This window comes from Phocoena sinus, chromosome 2, assembly GCF_008692025.1.
Source record: "Phocoena sinus isolate mPhoSin1 chromosome 2, mPhoSin1.pri, whole genome shotgun sequence".
Lineage (NCBI taxonomy): Eukaryota > Metazoa > Chordata > Mammalia > Artiodactyla > Phocoenidae > Phocoena > Phocoena sinus.
The window spans coordinates 133,704,813-133,720,060 of record NC_045764.1 but is presented as its reverse complement, the minus strand read 5'-3'; the positions used below and the strand labels follow the sequence as shown (position 1 = coordinate 133,720,060).

Sequence of the window (15,248 nt, the reverse complement as noted above, 5' to 3'; positions counted from 1 at the left end):
TGAAATGTATACCAACCTGCGGTATGACTTATTTTATAGTCAGCCTAATTTAATTTAATCCCTGGATCACTGGGAAGTGTTAATTTGAATGGTTGAGTTAGCTGGATGTAAAAGAACAATTTAAAAATAAATTTACAACACAACATTGTCATGGTCTGTCACGTGAACTACAGACCTAGGATGCTGTTTGAATCTAATATGAAACACATTAATTCTTAGAACATTCAGTTTAAAAAGGAAAGAAGCAACTCATGACTTTTCCTATTAGTTAAAATAAATAAAAGAATGTGATATATATTTTACCTAAGAGTGATCATAGAAACTGTACCCACTCAATGTTTAAAAAAAATAGTTCTTTAAAAAACATATGTTTTAAAATGATGGCTACTACTATATTCTAAGTGTATCTTTCATATACTTACTTCCTGATCCACTAATGAAATATCTGGCCTCAGTCCCTCACAATAATGCATGTAACGGAGAGAATTCCCTGGCAGATCTCCTCTGAGTAAGATAATTGCACCATGAGGCATAGAGGCTAGAAGATTCTTTGCAAACTTATCGATCACATAGTTGGTCCTTTGGTCACAAATGCTAAATGAAAGGATTACAAAATATTAAAATAGCAACACATTGTTTTAGTTTTAATAAGACTGGGCTTATTTCCTGCTCCATTCCTTTCCCATCACACAATCTACATTTAGTGCTTTAAAATATTCTAACATATCTTCTAAGAGGATGCATATATTTGAAAAGGGAACACTATTAACTGGGAAAAAAAAAAGAAGGAACTAATTGAGAAAACTCAGCATACTGCTTTAATTCTGGAATTCATTATCATTTCCATAAAAAAGGGAATCAGTTAGTGGTCAATAATAAGTACTTTTTTTCCTAAAAGCATATCCAATTTCACTAAAAAGAAGTAACGTTTCTGATTCCACTTGGAGTTTAAGGTAATTTCATGTTAATTCCATTTAGCTCAAAGGAATTTTCAGAAATGCAAAAGGAAATCTGCCAGTTTCTGGCATAAATTTGCACGTTTGTCTGACTCTCTTGCACATAGAGGTTGATCCTTTCCACCACTTCCCTGGACCAAAGACTCCCTGTGTTCCTCTCTCCCTTCTAGACTGAGAAATCACTAGAGAATGAGACCAATGAGAAAGAAGGGAAGGAATAATTTGTTGAGATGTTTACTTCTCTCCAGGCATTATTTGCCATTGCCAACAACAGCAGTACAACTCTTTTCAGGGATGAAGTGGACTTTCTAACTTCAAAGAAAAAACTGGCATGAATTCTGAGAGCTTTCCATGAAAAAAGAAAAAGAATACAAGAAAGGAAAAGCATCGAAAAACAGAAGCAGCAATGTCTTTCCTGTTATTATCAGGTCCATTACATGTAATGGTACTGAAAAACAAAGCCTAAAGTTGAATCACTGGGTTAGCATCACAAAGCAAATGAATACTTCCGGGAACAAAATATTATCCTTGCCTTTGTAACTGATGCAACCATCTTCTACTGTGATTCCCTACATTGCAGGGCAATGCCTCACATTTTGCCATCCAGGAAAGTTGCTGTCTATTCCATTCACCTGGGGTAAAAAAAGAATCAAAACAAAACCAAACCACCCAGTCTGTGCAGGCATCCCTGGTGTGGAACTGGAATTGCCCTGAAGACCTGAGCCACGAGAAGACTGGGATAAAAAAGGGTGAGTGGAACTTCCCTGGTGGCACAGTGGTTAAGAATCCGCCTGCTAATGCAGGGGACACAGGTTCGAGCCCTGCTCCAGGAAGATCCCACATGCCGCGGAGCAACTAAGCCCATGTGCCACAACTACTGAAGCCCGCGCGCCTAGAGCCCGCGAGCCACAGCTACTGACCCCGCGCGCCTAGAGCCGGTGCTCCGCAACAAGAGAAGGCACCGCAATAAGAAGCCCTCACACCGCAATGAAGAGGAGCCCCCGCTCGCCATAACTAGAGAAAGCCTGTGCACAGCAACAAAGACCCAGCGCAGCCGAAAAAACAAATAAATAGTTAAGGTTTTTTTTTTTTTTTTTTAAAAAAGGGTGGGAAACACACTATGGGCTCGGCAAACCCTTCTTGAACTTGGAGTTGTATCTGGGACCTGCATCCCCTTCCCACAAGGCCTCCTGGTGACACAGCCTTCCTAACACCGGCTCTTCCTCAGTATTATAAAGAACATCAGTTTTTCAAGTTAAGTTGAAAGGGGGAGTGTAACCTTTTAAAGTACCAATCAAATCTCAGTGTAACAAAACTCCAATGGACTCTTCCACTTCTGTAATGTTTACTCAATACTGCCGCAAATAAATGAACTATCATCTAAACTTTTACATCTTTTATGTTAGACTGAAGTTTTCATTATAATGGTTATTAAGCAGATTTTGAAAAACACATATAATACTAATAATGCATCAGGGCTAAGAAACTTCTAGAACTTTGATTATTTAAAATACTTAATATACACTACTACAGAGAGCACAAGATAAGGGCCAAGGATTACTCAAAAGATGAAATCTTTGAAGCATAAAGTGAATTATTTTAGGGCATACAAAAAAACCCCAAATGTCTTTAGTCTCCATCTAAGTGGTATTTCAGATCATGGAATTTTAGGTACACTCCAGATTCTACGAAGTATCTCTAGGATTCCTTAGTGGAAAATATACAGGGTGTTTACATGCACCAGCCAAAACCTTGTTTGCAATGGCCTGAAACTACACATCACTTGTGCTGAGATTCTTGTTCAAAAGTTTAAGAACCACTGCATTCAGACCAAGCTGTCTCACTTTGAAAACTAGTGGAAAGTAAAAGTAAGACAAACCCCTAGAATCTAAATATCCAAATGCCTCTGGCTTGAATGCTACTTTTCATAAAAATAACCATGTGTTACCTATAATTAGAATATATTTGGTAAATTACAAAAAGAGTTGCTGAAAGCCATTCCAGACACTGAAGCCCACTGGTGTTCAGTACTCGGTTACTCTCAGAAACAAGTGCAGCCAAACCGATGCCAGCGAGGACAGCCACCACCGCATTGCTCTGCATCCAGAACCGTTCCACCTGTGAAAGAGGCATGCAAACAGTGCGTCCAGTTGACTGGTTCATGCAATCAATCAGGTATTTATATATTTTAAAAATATATTGCATGTATATAGTTGCTTATGCCTGTGTCATTTAGGTATTCTTAACTGACTTCTCCAACCTAACTCCATGTCACTTTATTTTTCAATTTTCAAGCATTCCTCCTTCCTTGTTTGACGTGTGGATCTCCCTTTTTGGATCCACACATTCTTTTCTATACTACAAACTTCATCTTGAACTCTTTATTCTAACATTCAAAGCAGAAGAGGTGGAGAAATGCTTTTGCTTAACTCCTGATGTTTCCTTCCATGTAGAGAAGCTCCACTAGTATAACACTCCTGGCCTCTCTCTACCCTCACTTATTTCCTCCTGAAGGATTGTAGGGACTGAGCTGACTGGGGAGTTTGGGAGCTGGGACTGGGCCTGCATAGCCCTCCTCTTTCCTCTCTCTTCCTCTTGGAAGTGAGCCGCCCACAGGAAGTACTTGTCCAGGGGAAGACTCTGGGGTGAGGTGAGCTGGGGAGGGGAGAGGCCTGCCCTGTGCAGCACTGCCTGTGACTAGTCCATTCAGGGATGCAGGATGAGGAGACTCCCTTCCCCACAGATATTAACCACATTCTCCAATCTCAGCATTATGGGTAACAAAGGTGATTCTCCCACCCAATGTACTGGTTTACCGTGTTCTCAACTGATTCAGAACTCGGGTGCTCAAGTAAGGTATTATTCATCAGGCCTCTTGAACACACACACACACACACACACACACACACACACAAACTGTTTCAGCTGTTCAAAAAAGAGCTATCTACATTTATATAGTTTCTTCTGTAAGGAGAAGAAGTACTCTAATCTCAGATATGGTAGTCAGGGAAAAACAGAAATATACTTGCTCTTTTGCACAGGCTTGGACTGGTGAGGTAAGAAATAAGGGAATGTGTTGGTAGAGGCCCTAATTACAACCCTTATTTCTTTGCTATTTTTAAAAGAAAATCCCAGGAGAAATGCAGTAGTACCTAGCACACATATAAAATGACTCACTGAAATCTACCTTACATTTATTTTTTTATTTAACTATTGTGTTAACTAAACAATGCTTCCCGCCCCCTTCCCCGCAGCCCCCCAAAAAAGAAGGCTTAGCTTTACTGGTTCAATAATTTAAATTTTGATTTATAATAATGTATATACAATTTTAACTATTTCTGAGATAACTTGCTCTTCTACAAGACTCATGAAAGACAAATTTGTACATTCTTCACTAACTTTCTGGTCAAAGGATATATCTAAGTAAAACTTACCACACCCATGAAAAGTGGTTTTGAAATATCTAAATTTGCCCTCCAAGCAAAGAACAATGAATAAATGCAAAACATTCCAGTAAAAAGCCATACTAATGATGAGTTCTGTCTGTCCCTATAAAAAAAATTAAAATATGTCCAAAATTATTTATGTGACATGAATATCAATAATATTACACAATTTTAAACTATGAAAAAAAAATGGAACTAAAAAACTTTCCATTTTTAAGTAGGAAAAAAGAAAGATCGTAGGTTTAAAAATATGAGTTGGAATAGATAACCAAAGCATAGTAATAAACCATACACTGCACTACATATTGTCGACAGCATAATTTGGAACTATGCAGCAAAAGATACGAAGTTAAAATCTGCAGAAGAAATATAACTTACTAATCTTGTTAAATTTAAGATGTAATTAAACATACGCAAAACAAAAGAGTAATTTCATGCATCAAAATAATAAAGATTTAAAAATGACAAATCTCAGTGCTGGTGAGAATGCAGTTGTATGAGAATATATGTTAGTACAATGTTCAAGAAAAGTTAATTTGATAATATATATCAAGAGCCTTAAAGAAAATATTCACATTCATTGACCCAGTAATTTGACATGTGGGAATAAATTTTTAAGCAAGAACCAGAAATGTGGATAAGAATTAATCCACAACAATGCTTTGGTATTACTTATAATAGTGGAAAAAGTGGAAGCAATCTAAGACCCTCAAATAGGAGAACATTTAAATTAATTGTCCTAGGTTATAGTATGGAATATTATACAGAAATTTAAATGATTCTAAGTATCTCTTATGGTATGGGAAAAAGCTCAAAATATAATGTTAAGGAAATAAAACTATAAATGTATATACAAATATATATTTACATAAAATACACTCAACAGGCTAGAAAGTAAATGAACAAGAAAATAATGGAGGTAAATAGTGCTATATTTTTTTAGGTTTCCTTTTATCATTGGAGGTTACTTTTTTCTCCAGGGGAGTTCAAATAATTGTTTGCCTCTTTTGCAAAGCAACGATAATTGGCTATGGGATAGTAAGAGATCAAACCAGAAGTTTAAGATATCAGATGGCCCACTTAGTTAGATTATAATATACTGTTCAGTGTTCCAAAGTCATTAATTTATAATTAGAAAAAAAACCTAGCAAAAAAGCAATACATATTTGCCTTAATACAACTGATTAGAGTCATTTATTTGGAATATAAAATACTACTGGCAATGTTCTATAATGACATTGAATATATTAATTCAATTAATGAACATGGGAAAAATAATGGAAAAAGGATTACTTTACTCACTTTCTTACTAAACATATATTTGCCCAAACTGCAAGGGCTTGAATGTTGAATGAGAGTTGGGTCCTCATATTTGTCACCTGAGAACTGTAAAAGACAATCTAATTTATTGTTGGCAAAAACCAAATTTGTGAGTTCCAAATAAAGCATTCTTTATAGGCTATATCTGATTATGCAATGAATAATTTTAAGGCTTTGAGTCAGATTTTAAAATTTTGTATTCTTTTAAATTGGGAAGAAAAAGTACCACAAGAAAGAGTTAAACAGTCTAAGATATTTTCCAGTTGTAACATCTGGTTAACAACTTACACAATGTGACCTGAGATAAGAACAAATAATTATTCGGTATTTTTGATATTGGTATACTATACTGATATTATAAACCAATTTGTATCCTAGATTAGTTTGATAAGAAGTCATATGAAACTGAAAATAAAACAATTCAAATAATTTTCTGGAGATCCAATCATGAAGAAAAAAGGAAAGAGAAGTGATCTCTAATCATCGTTTTCTAGGTTATCTTCTTCCGTAAAAGGCTTCCTTGTTTTCTATACTATTTGGTTCAAAAAATGTTTAAGCAATCTCCAAGAAATGTATTTTTCCCCTACAATTAATCTAAATTATTTCATTAACTAATAAGCATTTTCTAAATGTTATGTGAGTTCTCAAATAGCTCTAGCAGTCTCCAATTTTTAAAAAAGAAATGACTCTATACACTATCTCAAAGAACTTTCTTCTCCCTACTGGCAATTTTACTGGAGAAAATGTGATGCCATAATTATGGAAACCACACAATGTGTATTTTACTAATGGAAACTTATCTACTATGAGAAGATATCCTTACTCATTTTCAAATACACTTGAAAAATTGATTCCAGCATGAGGCCCATTTCAAACCATTCTTCAAAAGGAATGAAGTCAGTCTCAAAATTTATTCTTGGAGATGTGTTGCTTAAATGTAAGCTCTAAAACATGGTCACTGCCTAGGGTTAGATTCAATAATTTCCAGAATGCAATTCAACAGGATTGCAATTTAAAGATATGCATGGAGAAAGAACGTAATTTGCTTGACTGGAAAAGAGAAGATGATTAGGTTCCATCATGTTGAAGGATTTTCTAGTAAGTTAATTATGAGTTGCCTTTCTCAATACTCTTGTCCACCTGAAACAAAGACTAGAAATTCTCTCACTCATTCAGAGAGTGCTAGGATTATGCCCCCATACCGTATTACGATTTCGTTTGAGCAAACAGTGTCGGTGTGAGTGGTCATCGCTCTTGTCAAGTCTTTTTTTCTAAGTATATGACCTAACTGCTATTATTTCAATGTAAAGGAGGCCTTTAAGTTCCCCAATAAATGACTTTTATGTGCTACTAATGAAAGTTAGATGTATGGTCTAGGATTAGTCTTGAGGCTTCTCTGGAGTTCATGTGGGATTGTTAAGACAAAATATACTAGTGATCCTGAATGTGACAACTTCGGAAGGTAGGTAGAAAAGAGCCGGCAGGGAGTCTTGGCATGGAGAAAAGCAGAACCAAGGAGAAGCCCAGAGACACTGATAAAGTTGTCTTTATCTTTAAAAGGGGAACTGAGCTTCTTACTACCTTCTTCCCAACAGAAAAGAAAAAGGAGCCACAAAAGTCTCTGTCAGACATAAAAAGAAATATTTAAAGTCAATTGTAAGAACCTCAAAAGGTTATATAAGAATAACTGGTGGCAGGGAAATATTTTCAAGATATAGTATTAAATGAAAAACAGCAGGCTAACAAAACAGAGTATACATTATGATTACATTTTCAAAAACAAGCAAAAATATTAAAAATATTGGAAGGATATAGACAAAAATGTTAATGGATTGAGAACAGTGGTTATCTCTGCATGTTGGAATTATAGTCATTTTAATTTCTTGGTTTGCTTGCCTGTATTTGCTAAATTTTCTGTAATAATTATGTATCATTTCTTGGAGTAAAAAGAAAGTAATTTAAAAAGAAAAGAAGGAAGTATGGAAGGAAGCAAACAAGCTAGCTAATGAACAAGACAGAAATTGTGAGAACCTGTGAACTACCTCACATACAGATTTGAAATATTTCCCCCATATTTTAAAAATAGTTTTCAAGTAGTCCTGTGAATTCCATATTAATAGTTTAGGAGATCACTTTAGTGTTAGAGAAACCTATTCATCCCTAATTTTATATTGAAAATACTGTAAGAATATTACAGAACTGGTATGTATATTTTTCAAGTTGCCTTAATCTGTATAGTTTTTTTTTTTAACATCTTTACTGGAGTATAATTGCTTTACAGTGGTGTGCTAGTTTCTGCTTTATAACAAAGTGAATCAGCTATACATATACATATATCCCCATGTCCCCTCCCTCTTGCATCTCCCTCCCACCCTCCCTATCCCACCCCTCTAGGTGGTCACAAAGCACGGAGCTGATCTCCCTGTGCTATGCAGCTGCTTCCCACTAGCTATCTATTTTACATTTGGTAGTGTATGTATGTCAGTGTTACTCTCTCACTTCATCCCAGCTTTGTATAGGTTTTAAAGCAAATATTAACCCATTTTTCAAAGAACTCTAATAGATAATATAGATGAAAATATATTTGCTTAAGCTGGTTCTAATAAGGCTGGATGTTTAAACATATGCAAGTCAAAAATAGAGCTTACAGACAGCTTAAAGGAAGTCTTAAAAAACATTAAATAAATTAATGTTTGAAGAATTAAATGAATATAGCTCAAACCAAAATAACAAGAAAATAATTGTTCAAATTGTGTTAAATACAATGTTCTAAAATGTCTCCAAAAGAAAGAAGATATAAACAAAGAAAAAGTTATTTCTAAAGCAACAATACATTGGGTAATTTTGTATACAACTGAAAGTTGAAACATTTTCATTTTATATATTCTATTTAGTCTCCTAATAGTCTTATTTACTGTTTTATTTATTACTCATTTTAAGCTTTATCTTATTGAAGGAAATGCTGGAATATTTGTCATTATACACAAAAACTGTTAACCACAGAGGTGAAAACTACATCTCAGACGTACTGCTTCACAAAGAGATAAACTCAGAAATCCCTAAAATCGTTTAAAGGAACTAATAAAGAATTCATTTAAAAATAGTTTAAGATATTTCATACTCACAGCAATATTTCAGACATACTGGATCCTATTTCAGATTTGGCCTAAACATAAAAAAGTTTATTTGCATAAGCATTAAACTGAAGCTTTGGTAGACAGACTATTGTGTTTTAATTACCCTGATTTAAAAGATACACGTTTAAATATACAATGCAACTTGTCTCTTCATTCAAAGTGTTTACTTCAGAGCCTTATTGGATTTTTTAGGAGAAGTCAGTGAAAACTAAACACAGATATCCCTTAGGAATAATTTCAGAGACAATAATTGGCTAAAAATCAGTTAAACTCTTCCAGCAGGAATGATTAACACATTAATGAACTAACAGATTTTACACTTTCATTACAAAGTCTCTTTAAGCTCTTTTTTTGGGCACTTTGGTTAAAGCTCATTATCGCCTGCCTGTAATTTCACAATTATGTGTGAATTATACACATTTCAAATCTGGAATGGCCCTCAAGCAATATTTCAATGGAATAACCAATGTAAGTAAACCAGAGTATAAATTTAAAGTACCAAACTTTCTAAGTCAAAAAATAATAATTATCCTTTTATTAAATGACTTTATTATGAAATACCTCCTACATAAAAAAAACATATATAATATATATTTAGGGAATAAAGAGTTTTTAAAAATCTATAGACTCACCACTCACTGAAGAAACAGAACTGCACGAATACCATAAGGTATCTCACAAAGCTCTCAAAGGGGCTTTCTTGTCCCCCAGTGGTAACTGTATATATATATATACAGTTTTACTATATAGTTTTACTACTTTTTATGTATCCTTCAGCAATAGACTGTTTAGTTTTTGCATGGCTTAGAATTTTGTATAAATGGTATCATATAATATTGTAGTCTTCTGAGATTTGCCTTCTTAAGACACAGAAAGTGCAAACCATGAAAGAAAAATCAGATACAACTGTCTTTCTTAAAATAAAAACCCATCTATTTATCCTTTCACTTTTCAGATAGCCATTACCTACAGCCACATTTAGTGTTTTCCCCTAATTTATGTCTTAGGGAAAGAAAGGCCTTTTGAAATTCTTTAGAACATACAGTTTCCATTAAGTGAGATCATATTTTATGAAGCATTTACATATTTAGATCCCCCACTGAATACTAACATGAACACTGTTCATCAAATATGTTTTAAAAAAAGAAACAAATATACTCATTAAGGTATATTAAAATTTTTGAGATTTTTTTCCCTTTAATCATTTCCAAATATTTTTAATCACAGACCAAGAGCCCAAAGTGATACCGAATGCTAACAAGACTGAAATGCTTCAACTGCGGGCAGCAATCTTTTTACTGCTTGTTATCCTGAAAAACACATTCAGGGTATACAACAGGATGATGTCGGATTAAGTGATTCATTTTTTTTTCTAACATATGTGAAAGGCTACATTCCAAGGGGCAAGTCTGCTATACAAATAACAAATGAAAATTCCAGGTACTGTCATTGACACAAAAACACTGATTTTTTTTTTTCCACTCAAGGTCCAGGCAGAACACTGAAATTTTGCCACTTATTTCCTTAAAAGGGCTTGAAATATAAATTTACCAGACTGAATGTTCCATATTCTTCCCTGAGAAAATGTGTCAAAAATCCTAGCAATGTTGTCTGGTCTCCCCAGGTCCAACGGGCTTGATGGAGGTAGGATGAGATAGGAAGGTAGACATAGGGCAGCAAACCAGCAGAGAGGTACAGACCCAACTTCAACAAAGAGCCCAGGGACAGTTCCTGCATCAGAGCACATGGTGTCACATGTATAATAATGTTTATTTTAGTCAGATTCATCCTGGAACTTCAAGAACACATCAAGGAAAACATCAAATATGTTTACTCAGAGCTGATCTCTCAATTTATATTAAGTCACCACAGAATACGATGTTAAACTTTCTGATTACTGTGGATTACTAGAAAATTGCATCAGTCTGAATTCCTTTGCATGGCAGGTGAAATCTGAGTGAAGCAAATAATATTAGCAAAGACTCATGAGTATCATGTCTATTGCATCTTTTACATTTAAAACCATGTCATGACATGCAGCATTGCACAGCTGAGATAACCCACTTGGAAGTGATTACGGTGTCTGGCAGTTTTTGAAAATGCCCAAAATATTGTTCTAATACTGATTCACTTCATTCCCATCATCAGAAGCAGACTTCAATTATATACTTTATTATGATTGTACACTGACAATATGTTCTTTCTACAAGTGTTTGGGACATTTAATGAAAATACTTGGCACAAATGAAGCTAGCTTTTAAGTAACATCCCAGTTCATCCAAATGTTCTTTTTTCTCAATTTACATAGGAAGGAAGGAAACCTGTTGTATGCAACAGTCTTGCCTCAAGGAGAATATATTTCTCATCTTCACATTTCTAAAACAAAGGACAACACTGCCAAATTTTTATAAAGATTAAGTCCAGAAGAATCCTGGTATACTAGAAAGATTCAAATAGTGGTTGCTTTAGTAACTGGGAAAAGGGTCTCTTACAAATATTGTGATTAGAAATTGCCCATCTTTCCTTTACAAAATGGAAAATTCATAGGTGACAGTGAATATAAGTACCAAAGTTTGCATTCACCAGAAGTAGAAAAGCAGTTGACTTACATCAGCATTTTCAAATAAACATTCTTAATTGAAAATGGAGTGCTTTTATTATAGTACTAATTTTGCTTGACATTTCTAAAGTGGTAATGAGATTCATAAAAATGATGGGATGAAAAAAGTGTAAGAAATAACTAATTGAAAAATATGGCTTTGCTATTCTTAAGAGTACCTTTAAAGAAAGTAAATGTTTAGATTTTGGTAGTTTCTGCATATTATAAGGTTCAGTTTAGAATGGCAAGGTGCAGTTGTTGCAGAATTTTCCTTTTGTATGGGAAATAAACAGGGAAACAATCACATGAGATCTATTTCAGAGAGTACAGGAGAGAGGTTCTGAGTCCCAGCTGCACGTATACTGGAATCACCTGGGGAACTTTTAAAAAATATTAATATCTGGGCTTTACCCCAAATCAATTAAATCAGAATTAGTTTAGGGTGGTGGGATCACACACACACACACACACACACACACACGCACACACTCTCTCTTACTTACTTTCTTAAAGCTTCCCAGATAATTTAAGTGAGCAGTCAGGGTCGCAACCAACTGACTCAGGACTTCCAGCGCTGCCTTAGGTCATCTGACCAGTGAGATCCAACTCCCTGTCACTTCACTGGTAGATCTTATTTTCTAGCCTCTGCTCTTTAAATAATGAAAATAAAAGGTCCTTTGAAGAGTCATACTTTCCCAAATTTCATCATTCAGCAGTAGCTGATCTAAGTAGAGTAAACAGGCTCTCAGACCAGGCTCCTAACTTGTCAACCATGAGTCTTGCATGTTTTATATAAGAATACGGCTCTCCCTTCAAAGAACTAACACAAAAGATTTGCTTTTTAAGTTCATGCCAGAGAATGTACCTCTCTGATATCTAAATGCACCTCCCGTGATATCAGAAGACTGGCTAAGAGTGACAGCATCAAGATGGCAACATAAATCATTCCCAACTTCAGTCCTTCTCACAAAACACCATCAGCAACTATCCATAGACATGGCCCCACTGTGAAAATCCCAGAAACTGGGGTTGAGGCTAAAGCATATTCCTGGACCACAGAGACTGAGAAGGACCACTTTTGAAGTGTCAGGGGGCACTCTGACCACATCACCCCTCCCCTAGGCCAGCACAGCACTGCACCAAGAGGACTCCCCTAGGACTACAGTTTTTCCAGTGGGAAAAGAGAGCCCAAGGTGGATATCCCGCTCCCCCAGCATTGCAGGGTGCTTCCCAGGAGGCTCACTCAGTTCTCACCTCGCAGGGACCACTGGGGGGATCTTCAGGGCTCAACCACTGGGGATCAGATAGAGACGGAGAAGGGGAGCAAGGCTTACAGCAACCAGTCTCCCATCTTGGCAGACCACGTTCCTGCTTGCAGCAGTGCCAGAGCAGAGATCTTAGCCAGCAGTTCTGCACATCTGCAGAGCCGAGCCAGTGGCTGATCCCAATCTAAAATAATTCTGATTTAATGGATGTGGGTCATACATTAACGTAATAAAAGCCATATATGACAAGCCCACAGCTAACATCGTACTCAGTGGTGACAGATTGAAAGCTTCTCCTTTAAGATCAGGAACAAGACAAGACAAGGGTGCCCACTCACCAGTCTCACCACTCATGTTCAACATAGTACTGAAGTCCTACTCAGAGTAATCAGGCAAGAAAAAGAAATAAAAGGAATCCAAATTAGAAAGGAAGAAGTGGGAATTCCCTGGCAGTCCAGTGGTTAGGAATCCACGCTTCCACTGCAGGTGGCAGAGGTTCGATCCCTGGTGGGAGAACTAAGATCCCACATGCAGCTCAGCAGGGCCAAAAGAAAAAAAAAAAAAAGAAGAAATAAAATTGTCTCTGTTTGCCAATGACATGATCTTATATAGAAAATCCTAAAGATTCCATCAAAAAGCTGTTAGAACTAATAAACAAATTCAGGAAAATTGCAGGATACAAAATCAACACACAAAAATTAGTTGTGTTTCTATATAATAACAATGAACTATCTGGGAAAAAAAAACTATCTCATTTACAATAACATCAAAAAGATAAAATGCTTAGGAATAAATTTAACCAAAGAGGTGAAATATCTGTGTACTGAAAACTATAAGACGTTGATGAAAGAAACTGAAGAAGACACAAATGAAAAGATATATCATGTTCATGGATTAAAATAATTAATATTGTTAAAATGTTCATACTACCCAACGCCATCTATAGATTCAATGATATTCCTATCAAGCTTTATATGAAATAAATAAAGCAAGCCCGTGTTTTCTGATTCCATAAATGTCATAGTGGGCATAAATAAAATATTATGAATTTTCGTTTTTACTCAAAAACTTACCTTCAGGGCTTCCCTGGTGGGGCAGTGGTTGAGAGTCCACCTGCCGATGCAGGGGACACGGGTTTGTGCCCCGGTCCGGGAAGATCCCACATGCCGCGGAGCAGCTGGGCCCGTGAGCCATGGCCGCTGAGCCTGCGCGTCTGGAGCCTGTTCTCCGCAATGGGAGAGGCCACAGCAGTGAGAGGCCCACATACCGCAAAAAAAAAAAAAAAACAGAAAAACTTACCTTCTCTTTTAAAAGTCGAAAGAGAATCCATGGTATTATGCACAAAACATAGACTACTACTGTGTGCTGATTACATAAGCTAAGGCCACAGCAGAAAGCACCAATTTTAGATATCTGAAAATAAATAAAAGAAAAAAATCCAAGTTAAAAATTCACCAAAAACAGCACAATAGTAAAAAGCTATTCTTTATATTAAAGCTAAGCATTTGTACGATAAGTCTGGTTAAAATCAACATCTTAGATGCAAACAGTCATGCTTTAACATGCACTAATATTTATCACCATTATTTTTTATTATTATTTTTCATTCTCATCAAATCATTGCAGAGTGTGACCTTAAATTACTGTCTTCAAACTAAGTTTTACAAAGTCCTATATGATGACATGTCCTAACAGTAACAGGATATTGTGTAATTCTCATTCAAGTGAAATCTAGAACTGAAGTTCAACAATTCTGTTTTACTTTTTCTCCTATTGAATTAAATAAATTGAATATAACACTTTTATTTAGAAACCTGGTTCTCTATGGGTGGTCTTTCTGCTATTTTTGAACATGTGTTATTTTCATAATCAGAAAAAAGTTTATTTTAAATAAAAAATAAACTCTAAGGGCTTCCCTGGTGGCACAGTGGTTGAGAGTCCGCCTGCCGATGCAGGGGACACGGGTTCGTGCCCCGGTCCGGGAAGATCCCACATGCCGCGGAGCGGCTGGGCCCGTGAGCCATGGCTGCTGAGCCTGCGCGTCCGGAGCCTGTGGTCCGCAACGGGAGAGGCCACGACAGTGAGAGGCCCGCGTACCACAAAATAAATAAATAAATAAACTCTAACAGCACCACAGGTTTGTTTATGGAAGCCTCAGATAAACTTTTATATTCTTTTGTTTCTATAATCTTTAATGACACAGGCTGTGCATATACTAAGATGATCTGGCACTCTTCAATGTATAGACGGTAAGCCCTTAGAAGACAGGGTTCCTCCACATTTCAAATTATTTTGATGATAGTGTTGGCCTTAGAAGTCACTGTAATCTCTTTGGGACTACTTCATTTTACAGTTGATCCTCTCCTTTTAGTTAAAAAAAAAAAAAGTGCAAATTTGATCTTTTTTGCAATTAGAGAATAAGTCAATGTGCCATAATGGTAAATAATTTAAGGTAGTCAACCTAGGACTTGGCATCTTAAGATCACACACACACACACACGATGGTGGATTAACCAACAAGTCTA

General features: G+C 35.9%; 1 protein-coding gene across 3 annotated transcripts in view; it reads right to left on the bottom strand.

Annotated features, from left to right (window-relative positions):
* TMEM260 (transmembrane protein 260) overlaps positions 1-15,248 on the bottom strand; it is a 61,002-nt gene that overhangs the window by 18,470 nt on the left and 27,284 nt on the right. For 2 of the 3 annotated variants that reach the window (XM_032622171.1, XM_032622172.1), the window contains exons 5-11: positions 14,023-14,136; positions 10,411-10,590; positions 8,848-8,888; positions 5,705-5,788; positions 4,391-4,505; positions 2,905-3,074; positions 423-594 (exon numbers count right to left, since the gene is read on the bottom strand). In XM_032622171.1, the coding sequence (XP_032478062.1) occupies positions 423-594; positions 2,905-3,074; positions 4,391-4,505; positions 5,705-5,788; positions 8,848-8,888; positions 10,411-10,590; positions 14,023-14,136 (876 nt within the window). The remainder of the gene's footprint in view (positions 1-422; positions 595-2,904; positions 3,075-4,390; positions 4,506-5,704; positions 5,789-8,847; positions 8,889-10,410; positions 10,591-14,022; positions 14,137-15,248) is intronic. The other variant, XM_032622173.1, reaches the window with a different exon arrangement.